Genomic DNA, 23,840 nt, shown 5'->3' with positions numbered 1-23,840 from the left:
ATCACAGCATCAGGAACCCTGGATCAATTCCGTCCCTAGGCGACTTTCTCCCCGTGTCTGCGTGGGTTTCCTCGGGGAGCTCTGGGTTCCTTCCACAGTCCAAAGTTGTGCAGGTTAGGTAGATTGGCTATGCTAAATTGCGCTTTGTGTTCAAAGATGTATAGGGTAGGTGGGGTTGCAGGGTCAGGGCAGGGAGTGGTAGAGTGCTCTTTCGGAGGGTCAGTGCAGACTCGATGGGCTGAATGACTTCCTTCTGCACTGTAGCGATTCAAAGATTTGCAATACTCCAGTCCACTGTCCCCTCCCCTGAGTCTAAAGATGACTTGGTGACTATGACCAGCGCCCCCGCAATTTCCATTCTCACTTACTTCAATATCCTTGGTCACATCTCATTGTGTCTCGGTGTCTTGCCAACTTTAAGTATTGACAACTATTCAACACTTCCTCCTTATCAATATTGAACCCTTCTAGGGAAGAATTTCTACATGTCCTGGGCAGCACCTACCTCCTTAGTAAAGACGGATTCAAAGCATTAATTCGATACATCAGCCATGTTGCCCCCTCCATGTGTAAATTCCCTTTTAGTCTCTAATCGGCCCTCCTTCTTTTACCTCCCTTTTACTATTTATATGCCTGTAGAAGACTTTGGAATTTCCTTTTATGTTGGCTGGCAGTCTTCTCTCATTGTCCCTCTTTACTTCTCTAATGTCCTTTTCCATCTCCCTCTGAACCTTCTGTATTCCTCTTTGTTCTCAACTGTATTTTCTACCTGACACCTGTCATAAGCATACTTTTTCTTCATTTCTCTCTCCCTTTCATCCGGGATTTGTTTGTCTTACCTTGTGTTGCCTTTTAAGGGAATATGCCAGGACGAAGTCTGGACCTATTTTGTTTTGTAGGTAGCCCATTGTTCATCTACGGTTTTTTCTGACAACCTTGTGTTCCTGTCCATCTGTTCTTGCCCCATTGAAGACGGCTCTTCTCCACTTCATTATTTTTACTCTGGATTGGCTATTATCTTTTTATATCATCATCCGAAACCTTATGGTACAATGATCACTATCTCCAGAATATTCCCCACTGACACTTGATTATTATTATTATTATCTATGTGGTTCAAGAGCCAGCTCCAACAATGCATCCTTTCTTGTTGGGTTGGACTCAGGGGAGATGGTGGTGTAATGGTATTGTCGCTGGACTGGAAACCAGTGGCACAGATTAATCCAAGTTCAAATCCTACCTCTGCAGATGAAATTCAAATTCAATAAAAATCTGGAATTATTAATGAGGACCATGAAACCATTGTCGGTTGTCATAAAAAATCCATCTGGTTCACTAATGCCCCTTTCGGGAAGGAAATCTGCCATCCTTATCCGGTCCAGCCTACATGTGACTCCAGACCCACAGCAATGTAGGCAATTTGTCCCATAAACAAATTTTAAAAAAGTACTGCTGTAGATGCGCCACAGTTACTCCAGAAGAAGTGCCATACCAGTGGAAATGCTGTCTTCAGTTGAGGCATTAAACTGTTCAGATGGATAGTATAGATCCCATGGCATTATTTGGCTCAGTCCTCCCTCAGTACTACTGAAAACAAGACAACTGGGCATCTGGTCATTCATCTCATTTGATTCCTAAGGGATTTCGCTCCCACAAGTCCTGAAAGACATGCTGTTAGGTCATTTGAAATTAAATGAAAATCGCTTATTGTCACGAGTAGGCTTCAATGAAGTTACTGTGAAAAGCCCATAGTCGCCACATTCCGGCACCTGTTCGGGGAGGTTGGTACAGGAATTGAACCGTGCTGCTGGCCTGCCTTGGCCTGCTTTTAGCCAGCGATTTAGCCCAGTGTGCTAAACCAGCCCCTGGACATTCTGAATTCTCCTTCTGTGTACCTGAACAGGCGCTAGAATGTGGCGACTAGGGGCTTTTCACAGTAACTTCATTGCAGTGTTAATGTAAGCCTACTTGTGACAATAAAGATTATTATGAAGATTATTATGATTATACTCGTCTACCATAAGGACAGTAACTCCTTTCAAAGAAAAAGATTCATTGTCCATGAAGTGCTTTTCTACGGAAAGAAATGCAAATTGTTTTTATTTCGGTAGGTTTCAAGCAAGCGACATCCAGCTTTATGAGGTTTGTCTGGGAATTGTACAGCGACATCTTCAGCAACTTAAAAAAAATAATTGATATGTTGCATTTCACTCTGGGCTGTGAAAGCAAACGGTTAACGCTGGAGAAACAGCAATAAATGTAAGCTGTCAGCAGCCGGTGTGTGGCGCCCTTGCCCCTCTGGTTAGATTCTGCCTCTTCCCAGCCCACTCCCAGTTAATCAGATGATCAGAGGGTAGAAACCCCTGTCCCTCTCAGCAGCCAGCAGTATGTGAGAGTGGATCAGAACCTCGGATCGGAGAGCGGCCAGATTTGCCAATTGACCAGATTCTCTGGTTCGCCTTCAGGATTTATTTGGATCGCGCCTGAGAGTTCACTTTTATTGCCCCAGACGCCAGAAGGAACATTTTTTTTTACCCTCTCTCACTCTCCTTGGCTTCTGGTGAAGAGGGGAATGGATGGGCTGCTTGGAGAGGACATGAAGTTATTGAGATTCTGCGTGGCTTTAATTTGGTTTGGGTTGGTGGTGCACACGTACAACATTGACCTGGATCACCCAGTCGTGTTTCGGGGAACCAGTGGCACTTTCTTTGGATATTCTGTACTGGAACATTTCCACGACAACACACGGTGGTGAGTAGGTGAAGAAGTGGCAGCAAGTTCGAAAACAGTTCGAAAGCATTTACTGCGTCTGAAACCCCCCCACCCCCCGGTTCAGCTCCTGTAACGGTATTAATTGGAGGAAGTTCCAATCCGTGTCAATGTAATTTCCTTGCAGTTTAAGGGAGAGATTCCTGTGTAGCTGTGTTGTTTATCTGATAATGTCATTCTGGAGGTAAAATGAACGCTGGCTCGGGACCAGTGCATTTGATTAGTAAACTCATGCACTAAGCAATTTCAGCCAGAAAAGTCCAGCCAGAGTCATCCAGTCTCCAGTTTCTTCCAGTTTTTAAAAAATGGATTTACTTTTTGCCAATGGCTAGCAGGAACTGAATTCCTCTATCTGCATTTTACTTTATTGGGACCTGAAAATGCTTATTTCAGACAGATTTTCTCTCCCTATGTATTTTCTGCAGGATTCTGGTTGGGGCCCCCCAGGCTAACTCTACTTACAGCTCATCTGTGCTGTCCCCGGGAGCCCTGTATAAATGTCGAATTCACAGTAATCCTGAGAAGAGATGTACAGAGTTGGATCTGGGTCGAGGTTAGTCTCGTTAACCTCTGTTTATTTTTTGGAACTGGCTTTCCTTCCTGAATTATGACGGTGCAGTTTCGACGAAAGCTTACACAGCGAGATGCAAAGCCCCCATCAATCTGTAATGAAACCATTCTGGTGCCTATGTCACTGTTGCTGCTGGACTGCCCATGTTATAACTCTGGAGAAAACTGCAAGCATTTTTTAAAAAGAAAACCGCTGTGCTATTTCCTTGCGGACCCATAGCCAAGTGTCCTACCCTGTTTGTGAGTGGGGTTGACTTGGGAACTGGAAGAAGGGTTGGTGGGGGGGTTAAATTTAACTTTAAATGATTTCAAGTAGGGGAAAGTTCTCTCTTCCTAAGCTATGATCTGTATGTGATGGGATTAATTAAATGGTTGGACCAGTGTCTTGAGTAAATCTGCTTGTGTGAGTCATTGTGGAGGATTTTCTTAGTACCTCCCAGCATTTAATACCTACATAAATTGTCCTAAGCTGTTAAACATTCTCCTCTCTCTCACACACACACACAGTCCAGCCTTTACCATACAGAGCACTGCCTTATTTCTGCTCATTTGACAATCAAACAGGATTGTTTTAAAAGGATGAGACATTCGACAAAGTGTCCTGAGATGATTTTAGAGAGCGTGTTCGTATCATGCATAAGCTACAGGCACTGCCTTGGTCAGAAAAGCAAAAGGTTGCAGTATTGAACACATTGAATGCATTTGAATGAAGTGTCAAATTATACCATGGGAGGGTGACCTTAAGACCCAATCTCTCACTCAGAATTACGAATAGTCCCATCATTAGCCCTAAAACCTTTACCATCAAAGGTTATTCCATGCAGTAATATATTTAAATATGTTTGTTAATCACGGATATTTATCAAAATATTTTGTGAAATTAATATAATGAATACCTGAAGCTTCTTAATTCAACTTTTAATAAAAAAGGTTTGATCCTTTGAGTCAGGGAGTGGGGTGTAAAGTCTGAATTAACCATCAACACCTTTTGCATGTGAGGCTCTGATTTATACACAATTGTGTGCACTTGGTTTAACCTCCTTGAAGGAGTTATCATCACCTTCAGGGTGTTTATGACCAGACTGGAGCTTCTAGAGCGGCCAGTTTAGGGTCTTGTAAGAACTTTGTCTTGGAGCTGGGAACTGGGTAAATCTCCCCTTCTACAGTTTTGATGGTTCATACAGAACACGGCAGCATTTATTGCTTATCGTTGCATGTTCTGTATTAAAAATATATTGGGCGGGATTCTCCGTCGGCTGAAGGCAGAACCGGGAAACATAATTGGACGAAGAATCGATTTTGACACCAAAATCGTGGTGGCCGCCGGTTTCACGCCAAATCGCAAATCTCTGGTGCCTCGACAGCATTGCACTCCGCACATACAGTGGGGGGGGGGGGGGGGGTTCCTGACGGCAAGGTTCACTTGTGCTTTTAAAAATCGTGAAGCAGGCGCCGTGCCTGTTGAAGGGGGGGGGGGGGGGGGGAGGGCGGGAACGCAATGTGCCCAACCTTGTCATAGTGTGCTGACTGTTGTGTTGGTGGTCGGGGGGCTTCTGCCAGGGCCGGGGGGTGGTGGCGGGAGGTAGAGGGGGGTGGTCATGAGGTGGGCTGCGGGGTTGGGGTGGACGGGCATGGAACACCATTGCCGCAGTCTGCAAGGCAGCCATGTGGCTGCGCGCACCGCTGACTTAGGGCCACGGGTCGTATGGGTGTCCCCCCAGGGCACCCCCCTCGGTGCCCTCTGGCCACAGGCGACCCATCAACAGGATGGGTGCGTTCCAGCGCAACAAGTGCCATCCTGTTGGCTGGATTGGTGTGTGTGTGGGGAGTGAAGTGTGAATGTGCGGCTGCAGCTTGTCAGCCTCCTGAGTGTCTATCATGAATCCGGCAAATCTGGCACCGTTTCTCATTAGAATAGATTGTGTTCCACGTGGCGCCAGTGTTAGCCCCTCAACGGTCGCTAAATCGGTCCAGGTGCGGTGTCAGTTTTGCTGTCGTGAACAAGTTCACGAATCATGCCCTGGCGTCAACACTAAGGAACGGAGAATCCCGCCAATTGTATTTGCTACCACATACATCATTAGTTTAGCATGCAAGTAAATATCACTAGAGAAATTTAAAAAAAAAAAATTTTTATTGGAATTTTTACAGAAAATATAAATATAACGACAAACAATGAAATGCAACAAAATAACCCATAATAAACTGTAACACCCCCCCAGACCGTATCAACGCATGTATCACATCCCCCCCACCCCTCCAACCCCCATAACAACAAGAGAACATAAGAATAAATTTAAATTAAATAAACAAACATAGTCATCGTCCCCCCCCTCTTCCCCCCCCCCCCTCCCCTCTGACGCCTCCTCCACCTCCTGCATAACCTTGTTGACATCGGATATCTTCCCCTCTCCGACCCAGACCCCCGAAAGCACCCTGTCACTCAACCCCTCGCGGGAAGCGAAGGGAATCCCTCCACCTGCCGTCTAGCAAATGCCTTTACCTGCAGATACCTGAACATGTTTCCCGGGAGGTGCTCAAATTTCTCCTCCAACTCCCCCAGGCTCGCAAACCTCCCATCAATAAACAGGTCCCTCAGCTGTCTGATGCCCGCTCTGTGCCAACCCTGAAATCCCCCATCAATGTTCCCCAGGACGAACCTATGGTTCCCCCTTAACGGAGCCTCCATCGAGCCCCCCACTTCTCCCCTATGTCGTCTCCACTGCCCCCAAATCTTGAGGGTAGCCGCCACCACCGGACTCGTGGTATACCTCGTAGGAGGGAGCGGCCACGGCGCCGTTACCAGGGCCCCCAGGCTTGTATCTCCACAGGACGCCCTCTCCATCCGTTTCCATGCTTCCCCCTCCCCCTCCATCACCCACTTGCGCACCATCGACACGTTGCCCGCCCAACTAATACCCCGAGAGATTGGTAACGCCAGCCCCCCCCATCTCTACCCCGCTCCAAGAAGACCCTCTTCACCCTTGGGGTCCCATGCGCCCAAACAAAGCTCATGATACTGCTGGTCACCCTTCTAAAACAGGCCCTAGGGATAAAGATGGGCAAACACTGGAAGAGGAACAAGAACCGTCATTTTGACGGACTGCACTCTACCCGCCAACGATAGCGGCACCATGTCCCACCTTTTAAATTCCTCCTCCATCTGCTCCACCAGCCTGGTAAAATTAAGCTTATGGAGAGTCCCCCAACTCCTGGCCACCTGCACCCCCAGGTATCTGAAACTCTTCACTGCCCTCTTAAATGGGAGTCTCCCAATTCCCTCCTCCTGATCACCCGGGTGTACTACAAGTACCTCGCTCTTGCCTAAATTTAACTTATTTTTTTTTTAATATCATTTTTATTGGAATTTTTTACAGAAAATATAAAACGTAACGACAAACAATGAAATTCAACAAAATAACCCATAATAACTGTAACACCCCCAGACCGTATCGACGCATGTATCCCATCCCCCACCCCCCAACCCCAATGAACAACAGAAGAACTTAAAAATAAATTTAAATTAAATAACAAACATAGTCATCGTCCGCCCCCCCCCCCCCCCCCCCAACACCTTTTCCCTCCCCCTTCCCCCCCACCCCCCCGGGTTGCTGCTGCTACTGTCCCTGTACCCTATCGTTGAGCCAGAAAGTCGAGAAAAGGTTGCCACCGCCTAAAGAACCCTTGTACCGACCCTCTCAGGGCGAATTTGATCTTCTCTAGCTTAATGAAACCCGCCATGTCATTGATCCAGGTCTCCACGCTTGGGGGCCGTGCATCCTTCCATTGTAGCAAGATCCTTCGCCGGGCTACTAGGGACGCAAAGGCCAGCATACCGGCCTCTTTCGCCTCCTGCACTCCCGGCTCCACCCCAACCCCAAAAATCGCGAGTCCCCATCCTGTCTTGACCCTGGATCGCACCACCCTCGACACCGTCCTCGCCACCCCCTTCCAGAACTCCTCCAGTGCCGGGCATGCCCAGAACATATGGGCATGATTCGCTGGACTCCCCGAGCACCTGACACACCTGTCTTCACCCCCAAAGAACCTACTCATCCTCGTCCCAGTCATGTGGGCCCGGTACAGCACCTTGAATTGGATGAGGCTAAGCCGCGCACACGAGGAGGAAGAATTAACCCTCTCCATGGCATCAGCCCATGTCCCGTCTTCGATCTGTTCCCCCAGTTCCCCCTCCCACTTAGCTTTCAGTTCCTCGACTGACGCCTCCTGCATAACCTTGTAGGTATCAGATATCTTCCCCTCTCCGACCCAGACCCCCGAAAGCACTCTGTCGCTCACCCCCCTCACGGGAAGCGAAGGGAATCCCTCCACCTGCCGCCTAGCAAATGCCTTTACCTGCAGATACCTGAACATGTTCCCCGGGGGGAGCCCAAATTTCTCCTCCAACTCCCCCAGGCTCGCAAACCTCCCATCAATAAACAGGTCCCTCAGCTGTCTGATGCCCGCTCTGTACCAACCCTGAAATCCCCCATCAATGTTCCCCGGGACGAACCTATGGTTCCCCCTTAACGGAGCCTCCATCGAGCCCCCCACTTCTCCCCTATGTCGCCTCCACTGCCCCCAAATCTTGAGGGTAGCCGCCTCCACCGGACTCGTGGTATACCTCGTAGGAGGGAGCGGCCACGGCGCCGTTACCAGGGCCCCCAGGCTTGTATCTCCACAGGACGCCCTCTCCATCCGTTTACATGCTGGCCCCTCCCCCTCCATTACCCACTTGCGCACCATCGACACATTGGCCGCCCAATAATACCCCGAGAGATTGGGTAACGCCAGCCCCCCCCCCCCCCCCCCATCTACCCCGCTCCAAGAAGACCCTCTTCACCCTCGGGGTCCCATGCGCCCAAACAAAGCTCATGATGCTGCTAGTCACCCTTCTAAAAAAGGCCCTAGGGATAAAGATGGGCAAACACTGAAAAAGGAACAAGAACCTCGGGAGAACTGTCATTTTGACGGACTGCACTCTACCCGCCAACGATAGCGGCACCATGTCCCACCTTTTAAATTCCTCCTCCATCTGCTCCACAAGCCTGGTAAAATTAAGCTTATGGAGAGTCCCCCAACTCCTGGCCACCTGCACCCCCAGATATCTGAAACTCTTCACTGCCCTCTTAAACGGGAGCCTCCCAATTCCCTCCTCCTGATCACCCGGGTGTACTACAAATACCTCACTCTTGCCTAAATTTAACTTATAGCCCGAGAAGCCCCCAAATTCCGCTAACAGCTCCATCACCCCCGGCATTCCCCCTTCTGGATCCGCCACATACAACAGCAGGTCGTCCGCATACAGCGATACCCGATGTTCCTCCCCACCCCGCACCAGACCCCTCCATCTCCCTGACTCCCTCAACGCCATAGCCAAAGGTTCAATCGCCATTGCAAAGAGCAAGGGGGGGGGGGGGGGGGGTGGGGGGCACCCCTGCCTGGTCCCACGGTAGAGCCTAAAGTACTCCGATCTCCTTCCATTGGTAACTACACTCGCCATCGGAGCCGCGTAGAGCAGCCTCACCCATTTGATGAATCCCTCCCCAAATCCGAACCGCTCCAGCACCTCCCACAGGTACCCCCACTCAACTCTATCAAACGCTTTCTCTGCATCCAGCGCCACCACTATCTCCGCCTCCCCCTCCACTGCCGGCATCATGATAACATTTAGCAGTCTCCGCACATTCGTGTTGAGCTGCCGTCCCTTGACAAATCCTGTCTGGTCTTTGTGTATCACCCCTGGCACACAGTCCTCTATCCTGGTGGCCAGGATCTTCGCCAGCAACTTAGCATCCACATTGAGGAGCGAGATTGGCCTGTATGATCCACACTGCAAGGGGTCCTTATCCCGCTTCAGGATCAGAGAGATCAGTGCCCAGCGACAATCGTCGGGGGCAAAGCCCCCCCCCCCCCCCCCCCCCCCCCCATGCCTCATTGAATGCTCGCACCAACAGGGGGCCCACCAGATCCGCATACTTTTTATAAAATTCCACCGGGAACCCGTCCGGCCCCGGGTACTTGAATCCTCTCGCTATGAAGGTCAACATACCATTTGCCTTCTTTACCGCCTGCTGCACCGGCAAGCTTACTTTCAGCGAGTGGAGTACAAGGACACCCGGGTCTTGTTACAATTCCCCTCTCTCACTCTATGGTCATGCAAATAATTATCTGCCTTCCTGTTTTGCTATCAAAGTGGATAACCTCACATTTATCCACATTATACTGCACCTGCCATGCATTTTCCCACTCACTCAACCGGTCCAAATCACACTGAAGCATCTCTGAATCCTCCTCATAGTTCACCCTCCCAGTCACCTTTGTGTCATCTGCAAATTTGGAGATATTACATTTAGTACCCTCATCTAAATTATTAATATATAATGTGAATATCTGGGGTTCTAGCACCGATCCATGTGGTATCCCACTAGTCACTGCCTGGCCGTTGGAAAGACCGACTCTTTGTTTTCTGACTGCCAACCAGTTTTCTATCCATCTGAACACACTACCCCCAATCCCATGCACTTTAATTTTACATGTGATTCTGTTGTGTGGGGCTTTAACGAAAGCCTTCTGAAAGCCCAAATAAACCACATCCACTGGCTCCTCTTCTTCAACACTACTAGTTATATCCTTGAAGAATTCCAGTAAATTTGCCAACCATGATTTCTCTTTCGTAAATTCATGCTGACTCTGTCCCATTCTACCAGTGTTTCCAAGTGCTCTGCTGTAGAATCTTTTATATTGGCCTCTAGCATTCTCTCCACGACCAACATCAGGCTGACTGGTCTGTAATTCCCTGTTTTCTCTCTACCTACCTTTTTAAATAGTGGTTATATTAGCTACCCTCCAATATTAGATATCTCCCAAGGGATATTGCACAACTAGATTGCCTTTCTCATTACGCGGTTCCCAGCCTAGGGTGGCCTGTTCTCTAGTTGGTTCCTCAATGTAGTGGTTATATTAGCAGGAACTGTTCCAGAGTCTATAGAATCTTGGAAGATAACCACCAATGCATCCACTTTTTCTCGGACCACTTCCTTAAGTACTCTGGGATGTAGATCATCAGACTGTAGGATTTTTCAGCCTTCAATCCCATCAATTTCTCCAACACCATTTTCCTACTAATCTCCTTCAGTTCCTCCCCCTCACTAAACCCTGTGCTCCCCTACATTTCTGGTATGTTATTTGTGTCCTCCATTGCGAAAACAGAACCAGTATGTACTTAGTTGGTCAGCCATTTCTTTATTCCCCATTATAAAACACCCGGTTTCTGACTGTAAAGGACCTACATTTGTCTTCACCAATCTTTTTCTCTTCACATACCTATGAAAGGTTTCACAGTCAGTTTTTATGTTACCTGTAAGCTTCCTCTCGTTCTTTATTTTCCCCTTCTTAATCACTCCCTTTTTTCTCCTTAGCGGAATTATAAACTGTTGGCAATCCTCAGGTCTGTTTTAATTCTGGCCAATTTGTGTGCCTCTTCCTTGGATCCAATACTATCTTTAATTTCCCTTGTAAGCCATGGTTTGGCAAAATTTATCATTTCATTTTTGTGCCACATAGGAATGAACAATTGTTGTTGTTTGCCGAGGCACTCTTTGAATGTTTGCTACCTTTAGTGTAAATTCTTTTAGGACCGTTCTCCAGTCCGTAATAGCCAACTCGTGCCTCATACCATTGCAGTTTCCTTTATTTAGATTCAGGACCCTAGTCTCAGAATCAACAATGTCACTCTCCATCTTGATGAAGAATTCTATCATATTATGGTTGCTCATCCTCATATCGCACAACTAGATTGCCTTTCTCATTACACGGTACCCAGCCTAGGATAGCCTGTACTCTAGTTGGTTTCTCAATGTATTGGTCCAGAAATCCATCCCATTCAGGAATTTCTCTTCAGCTGTATCGTTACTGATTTGATTTTCCTAATCTACATGCAGATTAAAATCACCCAGAAATACAAATGTTCCTTTATTGCATGCATCACTAATTTCATGTTCAATGCCATCCCCAACATCACCACTACAGTTTGGGGGTCTATATATAAGACCATAAGACCATAAGACATAGGAGCGGAAGTAAGGCCATTCGGCCCATCGAGTCCACTCCACCATTCAATCATGGTTGATTTCAACTCCATTTACCCGCTCTCTCCCCATAGCCCTTAATTCCTCGAGAAATCAAGAATTTATCAATTTCTGTCTTAAAGACACTCAACGTCCCGGCCTCCACCGCCCTCTGTGGCAATGAATTCCACAGACCTACCACTCTCTGGCTGAAGAAATTTCTCCTCATCTCTGTTCTAAAGTGACTCCCTTTTATTCTAAGGCTGTGCCTCCGCGTCCTAGTCTCCCCTGCTAATGGAAACAACTTCCCTACATCCATCCTATCCAAGCCATTCATTATCTTGTAAGTTTCTATTAGATCTCCCCTCAACCTCCTAAACTCCAATGAATATAATCCCACGATCCTCAGACGTTCATCGTATGTTAGGCCTACCATTCCTGGGATCATCCGTGTGAATCTCCGCTGGACCCGCTCCAGTGCCAGTATGTCCTTCCTGAGGTGTGGGGCCCAAAATTGCTCACAGTATTCTAAATGGGGCCTAACTAGTGCTTTATAAAGCCTCAGAAGCCTATGACACCCACTAATGTTGTTTTGCTTCTTCGTGTTTCTCAGCTCTACCCATACAGATTCTACATAGCCAGAGCTAATGGGCTGAATTCTCCGATCGGTGCCGCCAAAATTGCGTTTGGTGATCGGCCGGAGAATTCTTTTTTTACGCTGGAAATGGGGACGGCGCCGTTTTTCCGATGCTCTGTCCCCGGAAAAACAACATACTCGAGGAGTGCGCCGCACGCCGTCGGGACGGCCTCAGGACGTCACCTGAGGCCCTCCCCCGATGCTCCACCCGCGAGGGGCTGAGTCCCTGATGGCGTGGGGCACGTGTCCTCACAATTTTCACCGAGCTCGCTGTGGACTGTATCCAGCGCCACCACAGTCGGGAGCCGGGGGGGGGGGGGGGGGGGGGGGGGTGCTTGGGGAGCCGTTTCGCTGGCAGGTTGGGCTTGAGCAGGGTTTGGGGGGACTTGTGGGGGGGTGGTCCGGGGGTGACGAGGATGTTTACAGGGGGACAGTTTTTGGCAGGCTGGGTGCGCGCGCAGGTGGCGCCATGCTGTACGGCGTGGCTACGGACCAGGCCATTCTGCAGCTGGAGGCTTTAAACGACGCGGCTGCCAACGGCTGGAGCATTGGTGGGGGCGGCACCGGCTTTCTGGTCGTAAGTCCAGACGGATCCTGCGGACATAGCCGCAGATTCGGAGAATCCAGCCCAATATCTTTCCTCTCTATTGCGTTAATTTCCTCTTTAACCAGTAATACAACCCACTGCCATTTCCTTTTGGTCTGTCCTTTCTAAATACTGAATACTCCTGGATGTTGGTTTCAATCTCTGGTCACCTTGCAGCCATGTCTCTCTAATCTCCACTATATGTTACCCATTTACATCTATTTCATGATTAATTCATTCACTTGATTGCAAATACTCCGCAGGTTGTGGCACAAAGCCTTAGGGCTAGTCTTGATTGAGAATGTGGAAATTGCTAAAATTTCACATTGAGAATTGATACCTCGTCTCACTAATGGTGACCGTGAAACTATCATCGACAGTCGTAAAACACAATTTGTGGCACTAATATCCTTTCGGGTTAGAAATTTTGCCATCCTTATCCGGTCTGGCCTACATGTGACTCCAGATTCACAGCAACGTGATTGACTCTTTTTAAAAAATATTTTTATTCTCCTTTTTCACATTATCTCCCAAATTTACACCCACCAACAATAAACAATGACAATCCCCATATCAATAACAATGATCCTATCCTCCCACCAAACCCCAAACATTCGCTTGCATGTTCACATAAACAAATGACAAAAAGGGCATTAACTCACACAGCCCACCTCCCCCCAACCCTCCCACCCATACCCCCAACTGATGTTCGATGTTATCCAGTTCTTGAAAGTGCACAATGAATAATGCCCATGAATTGTAGAACCCCTCCATCCTTCCCCTCAGTTCAAACTTAACTTTCGCAAGAGTCAAGAACTCCAACAGATCCCCCTGCCACACCAGGGCACAGGGTGGAGAGGTTGCTCTCCATCCCATCAGGATCCACCTTCGGGCGATCAACGAGGCGAAGGCTACAACATCTGCCTCCACACCCATTTCCAACCCTGGCTGGTCCGACACCCTGAATATAGCCTCCCGGGGGCCCAGGTCCTATTTCCTGTGCACCACTTTAGAAATTACCCTAAAAACCTTCTTCCGATAATCCTCCAGCTTTGGACAGGACCAAAACATATGAACGTGATTAGCACCCCCCCCCCCCCCACCCCCCGCACACGAGACTGAGGCATTCACTCTCCAGAGCACCTCACACCAGAACCCCTCCTCCATATCCTCTCCCAACTCTTCCTCCCACTTTGTTTTGATCCCTTCCAGTGGTGCCTTCTCCTCCTCCAAAATAGCTCCGTAGACCGCTGACACTACCCCCTTCTCCAGTCCCCCTGTCATCAGCACCTCCTGCAGCAATGTGGAGGCCGGCTCCACCGGGAAGCTCTGTATCTCCTTTCTGGCAAAATCTCGAACCTGCATGTATCTAAACGTTTCCCCCTGCTCCAGTCCATACTTCGCTTCCAGCTCATTCTGTTATGGGAGCGGTGTTTTCAGAACCCCAAAATGTATCATGGAGTTCAACCAACCTGCCCCTTTAATATATTGTTGCTATTAAAGCACACGGCTTGTTCTCCAGGTGTGGTATTACAATTATGGACACGTGGGTTTTTAAACAGAAAACAATGTTTATTCCATGAACTCAACTTAACCTTTTAAATAAACATTGGATCCCTTAGCACCCCTTACTTCAAAGATAACCCCGAAAATAACACAACACTAAATAATCCCTCAAAATGTTCCTTCAAACCTCCAAAAGACTTCACCTTTAACAACAGACATGAGGTTACATTCAATATACTTATAGTCTTTGGATTTTCAGACATCAACAGACTAGTTCTGTGTTTTCTTCTTGCTGCTTTTTGCAAAACACACAAACACTCCCAGCTTTCTCCTCAAACCTGAAACCAAAAGCAGAAGTGATCTCAGCTCAGCTCCCGCCACCCTCTGACATCACTTCAGTAATATGAGCTGCTCCATTTCTTAAAGGTACATTGCTTAAACATCCAATGCTTAAAGGCACTCTCACATGACACTTCAATCCTGCAAACCGACTCCGAAGAAACAAATCTTTTAGTGTCTTAATTCCTTTCTCCTCCCATTTCCGAAAATTTCCATCCCACCTCCCTGGCTCAAATCTGTGATTCCCCCGCATCGGCATTTCCCTTGACCCTGCCCCCAACCCGAAGTGTTGGTGAAACTGCCTCCAGATTTTCAATGAAGCTATTATTACCGGACTCCCTGAGTATTTCCCCGGGGCCATCGGGAGCAGCGCTGTTGCTAGTGCTTTCAATCCCGACCCCCTGCACATACTCTCCTCCATTCTGACCCACTGGGAATCAACCCCTCTGACCCAGCTCCGCACCTTCTCCACATTCGCCGTCCAGTAATAATACATCAGTTTCGGAAGACCCAAACCCTCCTCCTGCCTTCTCCTCTGTAGCAGCACCTTTCTAACTCTGGCCACCTTCCCTCCCCATATGAACAAAATAATTATTCCCTCAATCTCCCTGAAAAAAGCCTTTGGCAGGAAAATCGGGATGTGATTGACTCTTAACTGCTCTCTGAAATGGGTTGAAAACCATTCAGATTCAAGAGCAATTAGGGATGGGCAACAAATGCTGAGCTTTCCAGCACCCCTGTCCGTGAATGAATACAGAAAAAATACTCTGGGTTTAAGTTCCATTTCAGAACTTCAGCACAAAATTCCAAGCTAATGCTCCATTGCTATACTGAGCGAATGTTGCACAGTCAGAGGTTTGTCCTTCAGATCAGATGTTGGACAAGGGCCCAATCTGCCAGTGGGATAAATGGAGAATGTTCCATTACATTATTTTGAAAAAGAGCTGGGAAATTATATTAATATTTATCTCACAATCAATTAAAAAAAACAGATTATCTGCTCATTAGCACATTGTTGTTTGTGAAAGTTTGCTGTGTGTAAACGTAATTGACTGTGAAGAGCTTTGAGATTTTAAGTGGTAATGGAAAATGCTCGGCGAGATTCTCTGTTTGGGAGACTATGGGTGGGATTTCTCTGTACCTAGGACGCCCAGAATGTGTTCCCCGAGTGGTCCTCTCCCATCACGCCTGGCAAGCAGCCCTCTATGCACGACGCTAACACCTTCACTTACAACTTCGTATCCACATTTAACAATGAAATCGTGCAGTACAAACCACACTGCTCTAGGGCCTTATCCGTTAAAATTTACAAAATGGACACCTGTGACAATGTTGGGGTGGAGCACCTCCCTTACCCTCGACTTATTACACAGCACCACATGCAGGGGCCCCAGCTCCGCAACAAACCTCTCATAGAACTCGTCTGGAAAACCCATCCGGCCACGGGGCCTTCCCCGCCTGCATTGGACTTACGCAGTTCATCACCTCCCTTAGCCCAATTGTGGCCCCTAATCCCTGCACCTTCGCCTCTCCCACCCTCGGGAACTCCAGCCCATCCAAGAACCGCTTCCTATCAATCTCCCCAGGCGGAGGCTCCAACTCATACAGCCTTCTGTAAAAGGCCTCAAATACTCCATTCAACCCCTGTCGGTTTGACACCACCTTGACCCTCTCATCCTTCACCCTTCCAATTTCCCTTCATAGAATGAATCAAAGAATCATAGAATTTACTGTGCAGAAGGAGGCCATTTGGCCCATCGAGTCTGCACCGGCCCTTGGAAAGAGCACCCTACTTAAGTCCACACCTCCACCCTATCCCCGTAACCCAATAGCCTCTCCGAATGTTTTTAAGGGCAATTTATCATGGCCAATCCACCTAACCTGCACATCTTTAGACTGTGGGAGGAAACCGGAGCACCCGGAGGAAACCCACACACACACGGGGAGAACGTGCAGACTCCGCACAGACAGTGACCCAAGCCTGAAATCGAACCTGGGACCCTGGTGAAGCAACAGTGCTAACCATTGTGCTACCGTGCCTACCCAAGTAAAGTCACCGCAGTCCCAGAGGATCATCGGATGCTTTCCCCTTTGAGGGAGAGAACTGACTGACTGGTGTTGATTTAACCTGAGGGTCCCCACACCTCAGGTGAGAAGGTTGAGAAAGCGAGGCCTTCATGAATAACCTCAGCCGATACAGGAATTGACCCCATGATGTTCGCCTCATTCTGCATCACAAACCAGGGGCGGAATTGGGGGTCGGAGAATCGCCCGGGGCCGACGTCAATCCCGCCCCCGCCGTGTCCCGAATTCTCCGTCCCCCGAGATTCGGCAGGGGCGGGAATCGCGCCGTGCCGGTCGGCGGGATCCCCGCGGCGATTCGCGAAGTCCCGCCGCTGACAGGCCTTTCCCGCCGGTGTGGTTTAAACCACCTCTGGTACCGGCGGGATTGGCGGCGCGGGCGGGCTCTGGGGTCCTGGGGGGATCTGACCCTGGGGTGTGCCCCCACGGTGGCCTGGCCCGCGATCGGGGCCCACCGATCGGCGGGCGGGCCTGTGCCGTGGGGCACTCTTTTTCTTCTGCCCCCGCCATAGCCTTCACCATGGCGGGGGTGGAAGAGACCCCCTCCCCTGCGCATGCACCGGTATGACATCAGCAGCCGGTGAAGGCCTTTCGGCCCCTGCTGGCGGGGCGGGAACCACTCCGGCGCGGGCCTAGCCCCTAAAGGTGCGGAGAATTCCCGACGCCGGAGTGGTTCACGCCACTCCGTCCTGCCGAGACCCCCCTGCCCCGCCGGATAGGGGAGTATCCCGGTCCGGTCAACTGAGCTAAACTGGCCCCTTGTGGCTGCTTGCTTCCAGGTAGGCCAACATCCTGCTCGCTTTTCCCCCATACTCATTCACTGCCCCTCTGACCCTCCGCAACTGCCGACCACCTTCCCTGTAGTCACCAACCCAAACTCCATCTGGAGCCTCTCTCTCTCCTTTAATAGTGCTTCCTCCGGCACAACTGAGTACTTCCGGTCTATCCTCAAAATCTCACCCACTAGCCTCACTCTCTCCTCTTGTTCCACCTTCTCCTGTGCACCCAAATCGGGATGAATTCACCCCTTACTGCAGCCTTAACTGGCTGTCACAGCGTGGAGGCTGTGATTTCCCTCGTGTTGTTCAGCTCTACATAGCTTCAATGGCCGCCCCACCCTTTTACACAGCCCCTTATGCGCCAACAATCCCTCATCCAATTTCCACTGTTGCTGCTGAACCTTCCCCTGTGCCACCTGCAAATCCATCCAGTGTGGTGCATGGCCAGGGACCACGATCGCTGAATACTCCGAATCGACGTCCCTCGATAAACAGCACCTTATCCATTACAAAAAGTTAATCCAGGAGCACATGCGAAAAGTACGAGAACTCCTTTACCCCCGGCCTCCCAAACTCCTTTGCCCCCGGCCTCCCAAACTCCTTTGCCCCCGGCCTCCCAAACTCCTTTGCCCCAGGCCTCCCAAACTCCTTTGCCCCCGGCCTCCCAAACTCCTTTGCCCCCGGCCTCCCAAACTCCTTTGCCCCAGGCCTCCCAAACTCCTTTGCCCCCGGCCTCCCAAACTCCTTTGCCCCCGGCCTCCCAAACTCCTTTGCCCCCGGCCTCCCAAGCTCCTTTGCCCCCGGCCTCCCAAACTGCCACATGGGGTCCCCTCAGCTCTTGTGGGACGAGTGGTTCAGCCTCGGATCCAGAACTATGTTAAAATCGTCCCCCATTATCAGCCCCTGGGTGTCCAGGTCCAGAATCTTCCCTAATACCGCCTCAATAAATCCACATCGTCTCCATTTGGGGCATAAACGTTCACCAGAACATACTCCTACCTCCCACTAACCATCACGTGTCTGCCCTGGGGTCAGCTACAATACTGCCAACCTGAAATGAAATGAATGAAAATGAAATGAAAATCGCTTATTGCGCAAGTAGGCTTCAAATGAAGTTACTGTGAAAAGCCCCTAGTCAGCACATTCCGGTGCCTGTTCGGGGAGGCTGGTACGGGAATTGAACCCGCGCTGCTGGCCTGCATTGGTCTGCTTTAAAAGCCTGCTTTTTGGCCCTGTGCTAAACCAGCCCCTTGTTGACCTCCTCCATCTTCATGTCCAACCCGAGTGGAACACCTGCCCCACCCATTCCTTCCTCAGCCTTGCCTGACCTCTACTCCAGCTTCAGGTGTGTCTCTTACAAAAACATGGCATCTGCCTTAAAACTCCTCCAGAGGGATTCTCTGACCCCCTGCCGGATCGGAGGTTCCCCGGGGGATGGCGCGAATCCTGCCCCGCCGATCTGATGCAGGCTGCCATATTCTCTGGCGCCAGTTTTTGGGCAGGGGCGGGGTTCACGCCATGCCCGTCGGGGGTCGTTTTCAGCGGCACCCCTGGCAATTCTCCAGGCTCCGATGGGCCGAGTGGCTGTCCGGTTTTGGGCAGTCCCACAAGCGTGAAATGGACATGTTCTATCCGGGCGGGACCTGGCAGGTAAGTCGGCTGGGGTGGCCCTCAGGTGGGTGCGGGGGATCCGACCCCGCGGGGGGCCCCCTTGGTGGCCTGGCCCGTGATCGGGGCTCACCGATCTGTGGGCGGGCCTGTGCCATGGGGGCACTACTTTCTTCCGCGCCAACTTCTGTAGGGCTCCGCCATGGCCGGGGCGGAGAAGGCAACCTCCAGCGCATGCGCCAGAATACGCCGGCCGGTCTGCGCATGCGCGGAACCATGACGGTGGTTTCCCGCATGCGCAAGATCGCACCGGCACTTTGGCGCATGTGCAAACTTGCACAGTCCCTTCGCCGCCGGCTGTCGCGGCACCAACTCCTCCGCCGTCCACCTAGCTCCCAGAAGTGCGGAGAGTTCTGCACTTTTGGGTGGTGTTGACGCCGGAGTGTTTTGCGCCGGTTTTCCCGCCGGCATGGGGACTTAGTCCTGTGAAAGGAGAATCCCGCCCCTCAAGTGTGCAAAACATGCGACTGTTTAACCAGCCCATTGAACCCCCGTGTGTTCCATGTAATCAACTGGGCAGGGGGCTCTCTGCACCCCTTCCCTGCCGGTCAGCCATACCCCTTTAGCAAGTTCCCCCTGGTCCACATCTCGCTCTTCTCCGGATCCATCCTAAGATGTCTGCCGCCATCCCTCCCTGACTAACTGCGCCACACCCATCACACCCACGTCAGCATCTCTCCCCCCCACCCCCACTCCCCATAACCAAACAAGGAACCAACCCATTCCGCCCTTCCCCATACCCTCCTCCTGACAACCCCCACTTCACTCCCGTTAACTAGCCAAAACAGCTAGCATGGTGGCCCCTGCCCAGGGCCTCTGGCTACCCCTTATCCCCCAATCCACCCTTCAACCCCCATTCCCCAAAACATACAAGAAAAATGGCACACCCTCTCCGCTCCCCTCATCGTAATCTTCGCCAATCCACCCACCCTGTGAGTCAATACTCCATACTAAACACCACTCCAAAGTTCAATGTCCTCACACTCCTCCCAGCCCATGCTCTCTCGTAAAGTCCTTCGCCTCCTCCATCAAGTCAAAATAGAACTCTTGGTTCTGGTGCGTGACCCACAGACAAGCAGGGTATGGAACCCCAAAGTTCACTCCTTTCTTGTAGAGGAGCTTGATCTGATTGCAACCGGCCCTCCGCTTGGCCAGCTCCGCTCTCAGATCCTGGTAAATCAGCAACTCGTTCTGCTCCCAGGTGGACTTCTTTGTCTGCCTCGCCCACCTCATATTCTTCTCTTTGTTGAGAAAACTATGCAGCCTCACCACCATCGATCTCGGCGGCTCCCCTGCTTACGGCCTCCTTCTCAGCACCCTGTCCGCTCGATCCATCTCAAGTGGATGGTCAGCTTCTCCAACATGTTCGTCACATACTTGCCGGCCTGCGCTCCTTCAATACCCTCAGGCATCCCCACGATCCGGAGATTTTGCTTCCTGGAGCGGTTTTCAAGATCCTCCAATTTTCAACAAAGTCAGTCGATTACCGTACTCCCCCATCGACTCTCCCAACTTCTGGATTGCCAGGCTCTGTGCCTCCTACCTCTGCTCCACATGCTCAATAACCCCCCTAAGCAGTTCCGCCACCGTAGCCAGGTCCTCTGAGGCCTCCCTCCTTTGCTGCTGGAACAGCACAGCCCCACCACTCTCCACCATCTATGAATCTCTCGGTCAAGCTATTGCCTTTTGGTATACTTATTGTCTGGTAAGCCATAAACCGGTCCCACCAGAGGAGTATTACATTCCTTCAGTACACATGCACCTTTTGAGATCAAACACCCCTCATATTGGGTGGGGAAGGACCACAAAATTCCACCTTGAGCGGGAGCCATCAAATGTGTGACCACTCACTCCATGGAAACCACCTGAAGTCCCCATTGATTAATTTCTAGTAGTAGGCTGTGGGTGACTGCTTCCACAAAACAGCTGGAGCCTTGATTAATTCATCTCTCTTCATGGATGAGTGATTCAAAGTTCTGAAACCCCAATGTTTACAAAAATCAACCACATCACGTGACTAGCACTCTGGCTTCACAGTGCCAGGGTCCCAGGTTCGATTCCCCGCTGGATCACTGTCTGCACGTCTTCTTCGTGTCTGCATGGGTTTCCTCCGGGTGTTCCGGTTTCCTCCCACAGTTCAAAGACGTGCAGGTTAGGTGGATTGGCCATGCTAAATTGCCATTAGTGTCCAAAAAGGTTAGGTGGGGTTATTGGGTTACGGGGATAGGGTGGACGTAAGTTCTTAAATGGGTCGGTGCAGACTCGATGGGCCGAATGGCCTCCTTCTGCACTGTATGGTTTATGTATCAACTATATATGTATCAAAGAGAGGTAAGTGCATTCCAATCACTAAGTGCATTCCAATCACTCAAGCATGAGATTGCAATTACTATTACTGGTAAGATCGGGAATTGCGATTGGGCGAAAATCCTACTTTGGGTCAAAAATGGGATTGGCGCCGGGTGGCAGACCCGTCCCCAGTCTCCGCTCCCATCCCTCCGGCCATAGCAGGCAACACACCCTTGCTGGCGGGAACATGCACAGAGCTGATTTGCATTGATTTGAATACAATTAACGGGCTGGAAGCTGGAACCTCCCCTCCTCCGTTATGCTCTGACCCATTGGCGGGAACTCCATCAGGCGGGCTTTGGTTTAAGTATTGCCAAGCACAGTCCTGGAGCGATGGACCGGGAGGGTATCAAGGGGGATAGCCCATTGCTCAAGTGCCCCTCTGCCACGGCCAGGCTGCAGAAGGAAGCTCTCCCAAGTGTCCTAGGGATTGGGTGGTCTTGGTGAGTAAGGGGTTGATTCTGGTACCGTCCTCCAGGTTGGGGGTCCCATGTCTGGACTGCCCCTTCCAGCCCTTGGCAACCTAAAGATCACTCCTGGCATGGTGATCTCAGGCAGCCCTCTGTTCAAATTCACTATCCTTGTGTGACCTGTTTAAACTTTGAACTTACCTTCTCACTCTGGACTGCTGACCTTCACAGCTGCAGAACAGATCAGACAGTCTCCTGAAGAATCAAGCGAGGAACAATTTCACTTTCCTCACACTTGTTCCTTCAGTTCTATACTTTTGCTTTCCTACTTGCTTGTGAGAAAAGGTTTGCCCACGATAGTTGTGCCGAGAGGATACTTAACAGGCTTTTAATCTATAAACTCGACTACCCCTCCAAAGAGGCTGAATACACCCATGACCCAACTACCCCCCAACCACATCACTGACCTAACCACCTCCCCAACCCCCCTGAATGCATCCCCCCATGACCCTGCCCTGGCTAACCCTTGAGCCGTCCCCACCACCCAACCACTCCCATGACCCCCTAACTAACACCCCACCCCCTGGCATTACCATCCTCCAACTCTGCCACTGATTTGATTGGACTTCAGTTGAGGACCAAGATGACAAGCAACAGAAATACCCTGTCGATCAAAGACTGGTAGCTTTCCAGGAAGTGGAAGCAGCTGCGAGGTGCAGCTTGCAGGATGCCACACCCGGCACACAGAGTCAACAGGCAGAGGATAAGCTTCCACAACATGTCTGAACACCCGTGTCTGAGGAGGCTCGGAATGCCCTGTCAGGTGGTGACAGACACTTGCAGCCTGTTGGAGAAAGACAAACTGCCAGTTGGGCCTAGTGGCCACACTTTACCAATGGTTCTCAAAGTTATCACCTTTAGCCTCTGGATCCATCCAGGGATCTGCCAGAGACATTTCCAGGATCCCGCAGTCAGAGGCACTCAAGACAGGTGACTAGAATTTTGTCTACCAACGGCGCAGTCTCGCCAACTTTGTCAGTCAAGAGAGGAAAGTGCAGCGGAGACCACAAGCAGATGAGCGATGATCTTATCACATGGCGAGGCAGGCTTGGAGAGCCAAATAGCTGACTCCCACGCCTAAAACCTATCGGCGGGATTCTCCGTCGGCTGACGCCGAAATCGTGAAACGCGATTAAGTGGAGAATAGTTCCGATGGCAAAATTGTGGCGGGCGCCGATTTGACGCCAAATCACAATTCTCCGTCACCTTGCCAGCGGCGTCAATGTGTTCTGGAATGCACGTACAGTAAACATCGTTTGCATGTCATTAGCGTGCCTGACCCGGTATTCTCCGGAACCTCCACCTCCGATGGGCCGTGTTCCCAATGACGCAGTTTACTTGTGCTTTTAAAAATCGTGCAGTGGAAGTTGTGGCGGCTGAGGGAGAGAGACGGGGTACGGAAAGTGTCCAACATCACCATAGTTTGCTGACAGTTTTGTCGCTGGCCGGGGGGGGGTTTCTACCAGTGCTGGTGGAGAAGCCGGGGTGGCCAGGTAGTGGGCTGTGGGATTGGGATGGACGGGCAGGGATCACAGCCGGAAAGGCAACCATGCAGCTGCACCCGCCGCTGACAGCCCACTGTGTCCAATTGGGTAGCATGGTGGCACAGTGGTTAGCACTACCCCCTCACGGTGCCAGGAACCCGGGTTCGGCTCCAGCTTGGGTGACCATGTGGAGTTTGCACGTTCTCCCCGTGTCTGCGTGGGTTTCTGCCCACAGTCCAAAGGTCCCAGGTTCGATTCCCGGCTGGGTCACTGTCTGTGTGGAGTCTGCACGTCCTCCCCCTGTGTGCGTGGGTTTCCTCCGGGTGCTCCGGTTTCCTCCCACAGTCCAAAGATGTGCGGGTTAGGTGGATTGGCCATGCTAAATTGCCCGTAGTGTCCTAATAAAAGTAAGGTTAAGGGGGAGGTTGTTGGGTTACAGGTATAGGGTGGATACGTGGGTTTGAGTAGGGTGATCATGGCTCGGCACAACATTGAGGGCCGAAGGGCCTGTTCTGTGCTGTACTGTTCTATG

The 23,840-nt window shown here is 50.6% G+C and overlaps 1 protein-coding gene across 1 annotated transcript in view; it reads left to right on the top strand.

Annotated features, from left to right (window-relative positions):
• The first annotated feature begins 2,362 nt into the window (after nt 1-2,362).
• The window catches only part of itga9 (integrin, alpha 9), a 632,947-nt gene continuing 611,469 nt past the window's right edge, over nt 2,363-23,840 (top strand). Inside the window, exons 1-2 of the mRNA XM_038809824.1 lie at nt 2,363-2,751; nt 3,195-3,322. Coding sequence (XP_038665752.1) covers nt 2,573-2,751; nt 3,195-3,322 — 307 coding nt within the window. The 5' untranslated portion in view covers nt 2,363-2,572. The remainder of the gene's footprint in view (nt 2,752-3,194; nt 3,323-23,840) is intronic.

Source organism: Scyliorhinus canicula, chromosome 10 (genome assembly GCF_902713615.1).
Source record: "Scyliorhinus canicula chromosome 10, sScyCan1.1, whole genome shotgun sequence".
Taxonomy (NCBI): Eukaryota; Metazoa; Chordata; class Chondrichthyes; order Carcharhiniformes; family Scyliorhinidae; genus Scyliorhinus; species Scyliorhinus canicula.
This window is presented reverse-complemented; position numbering and strand designations above follow the sequence as displayed.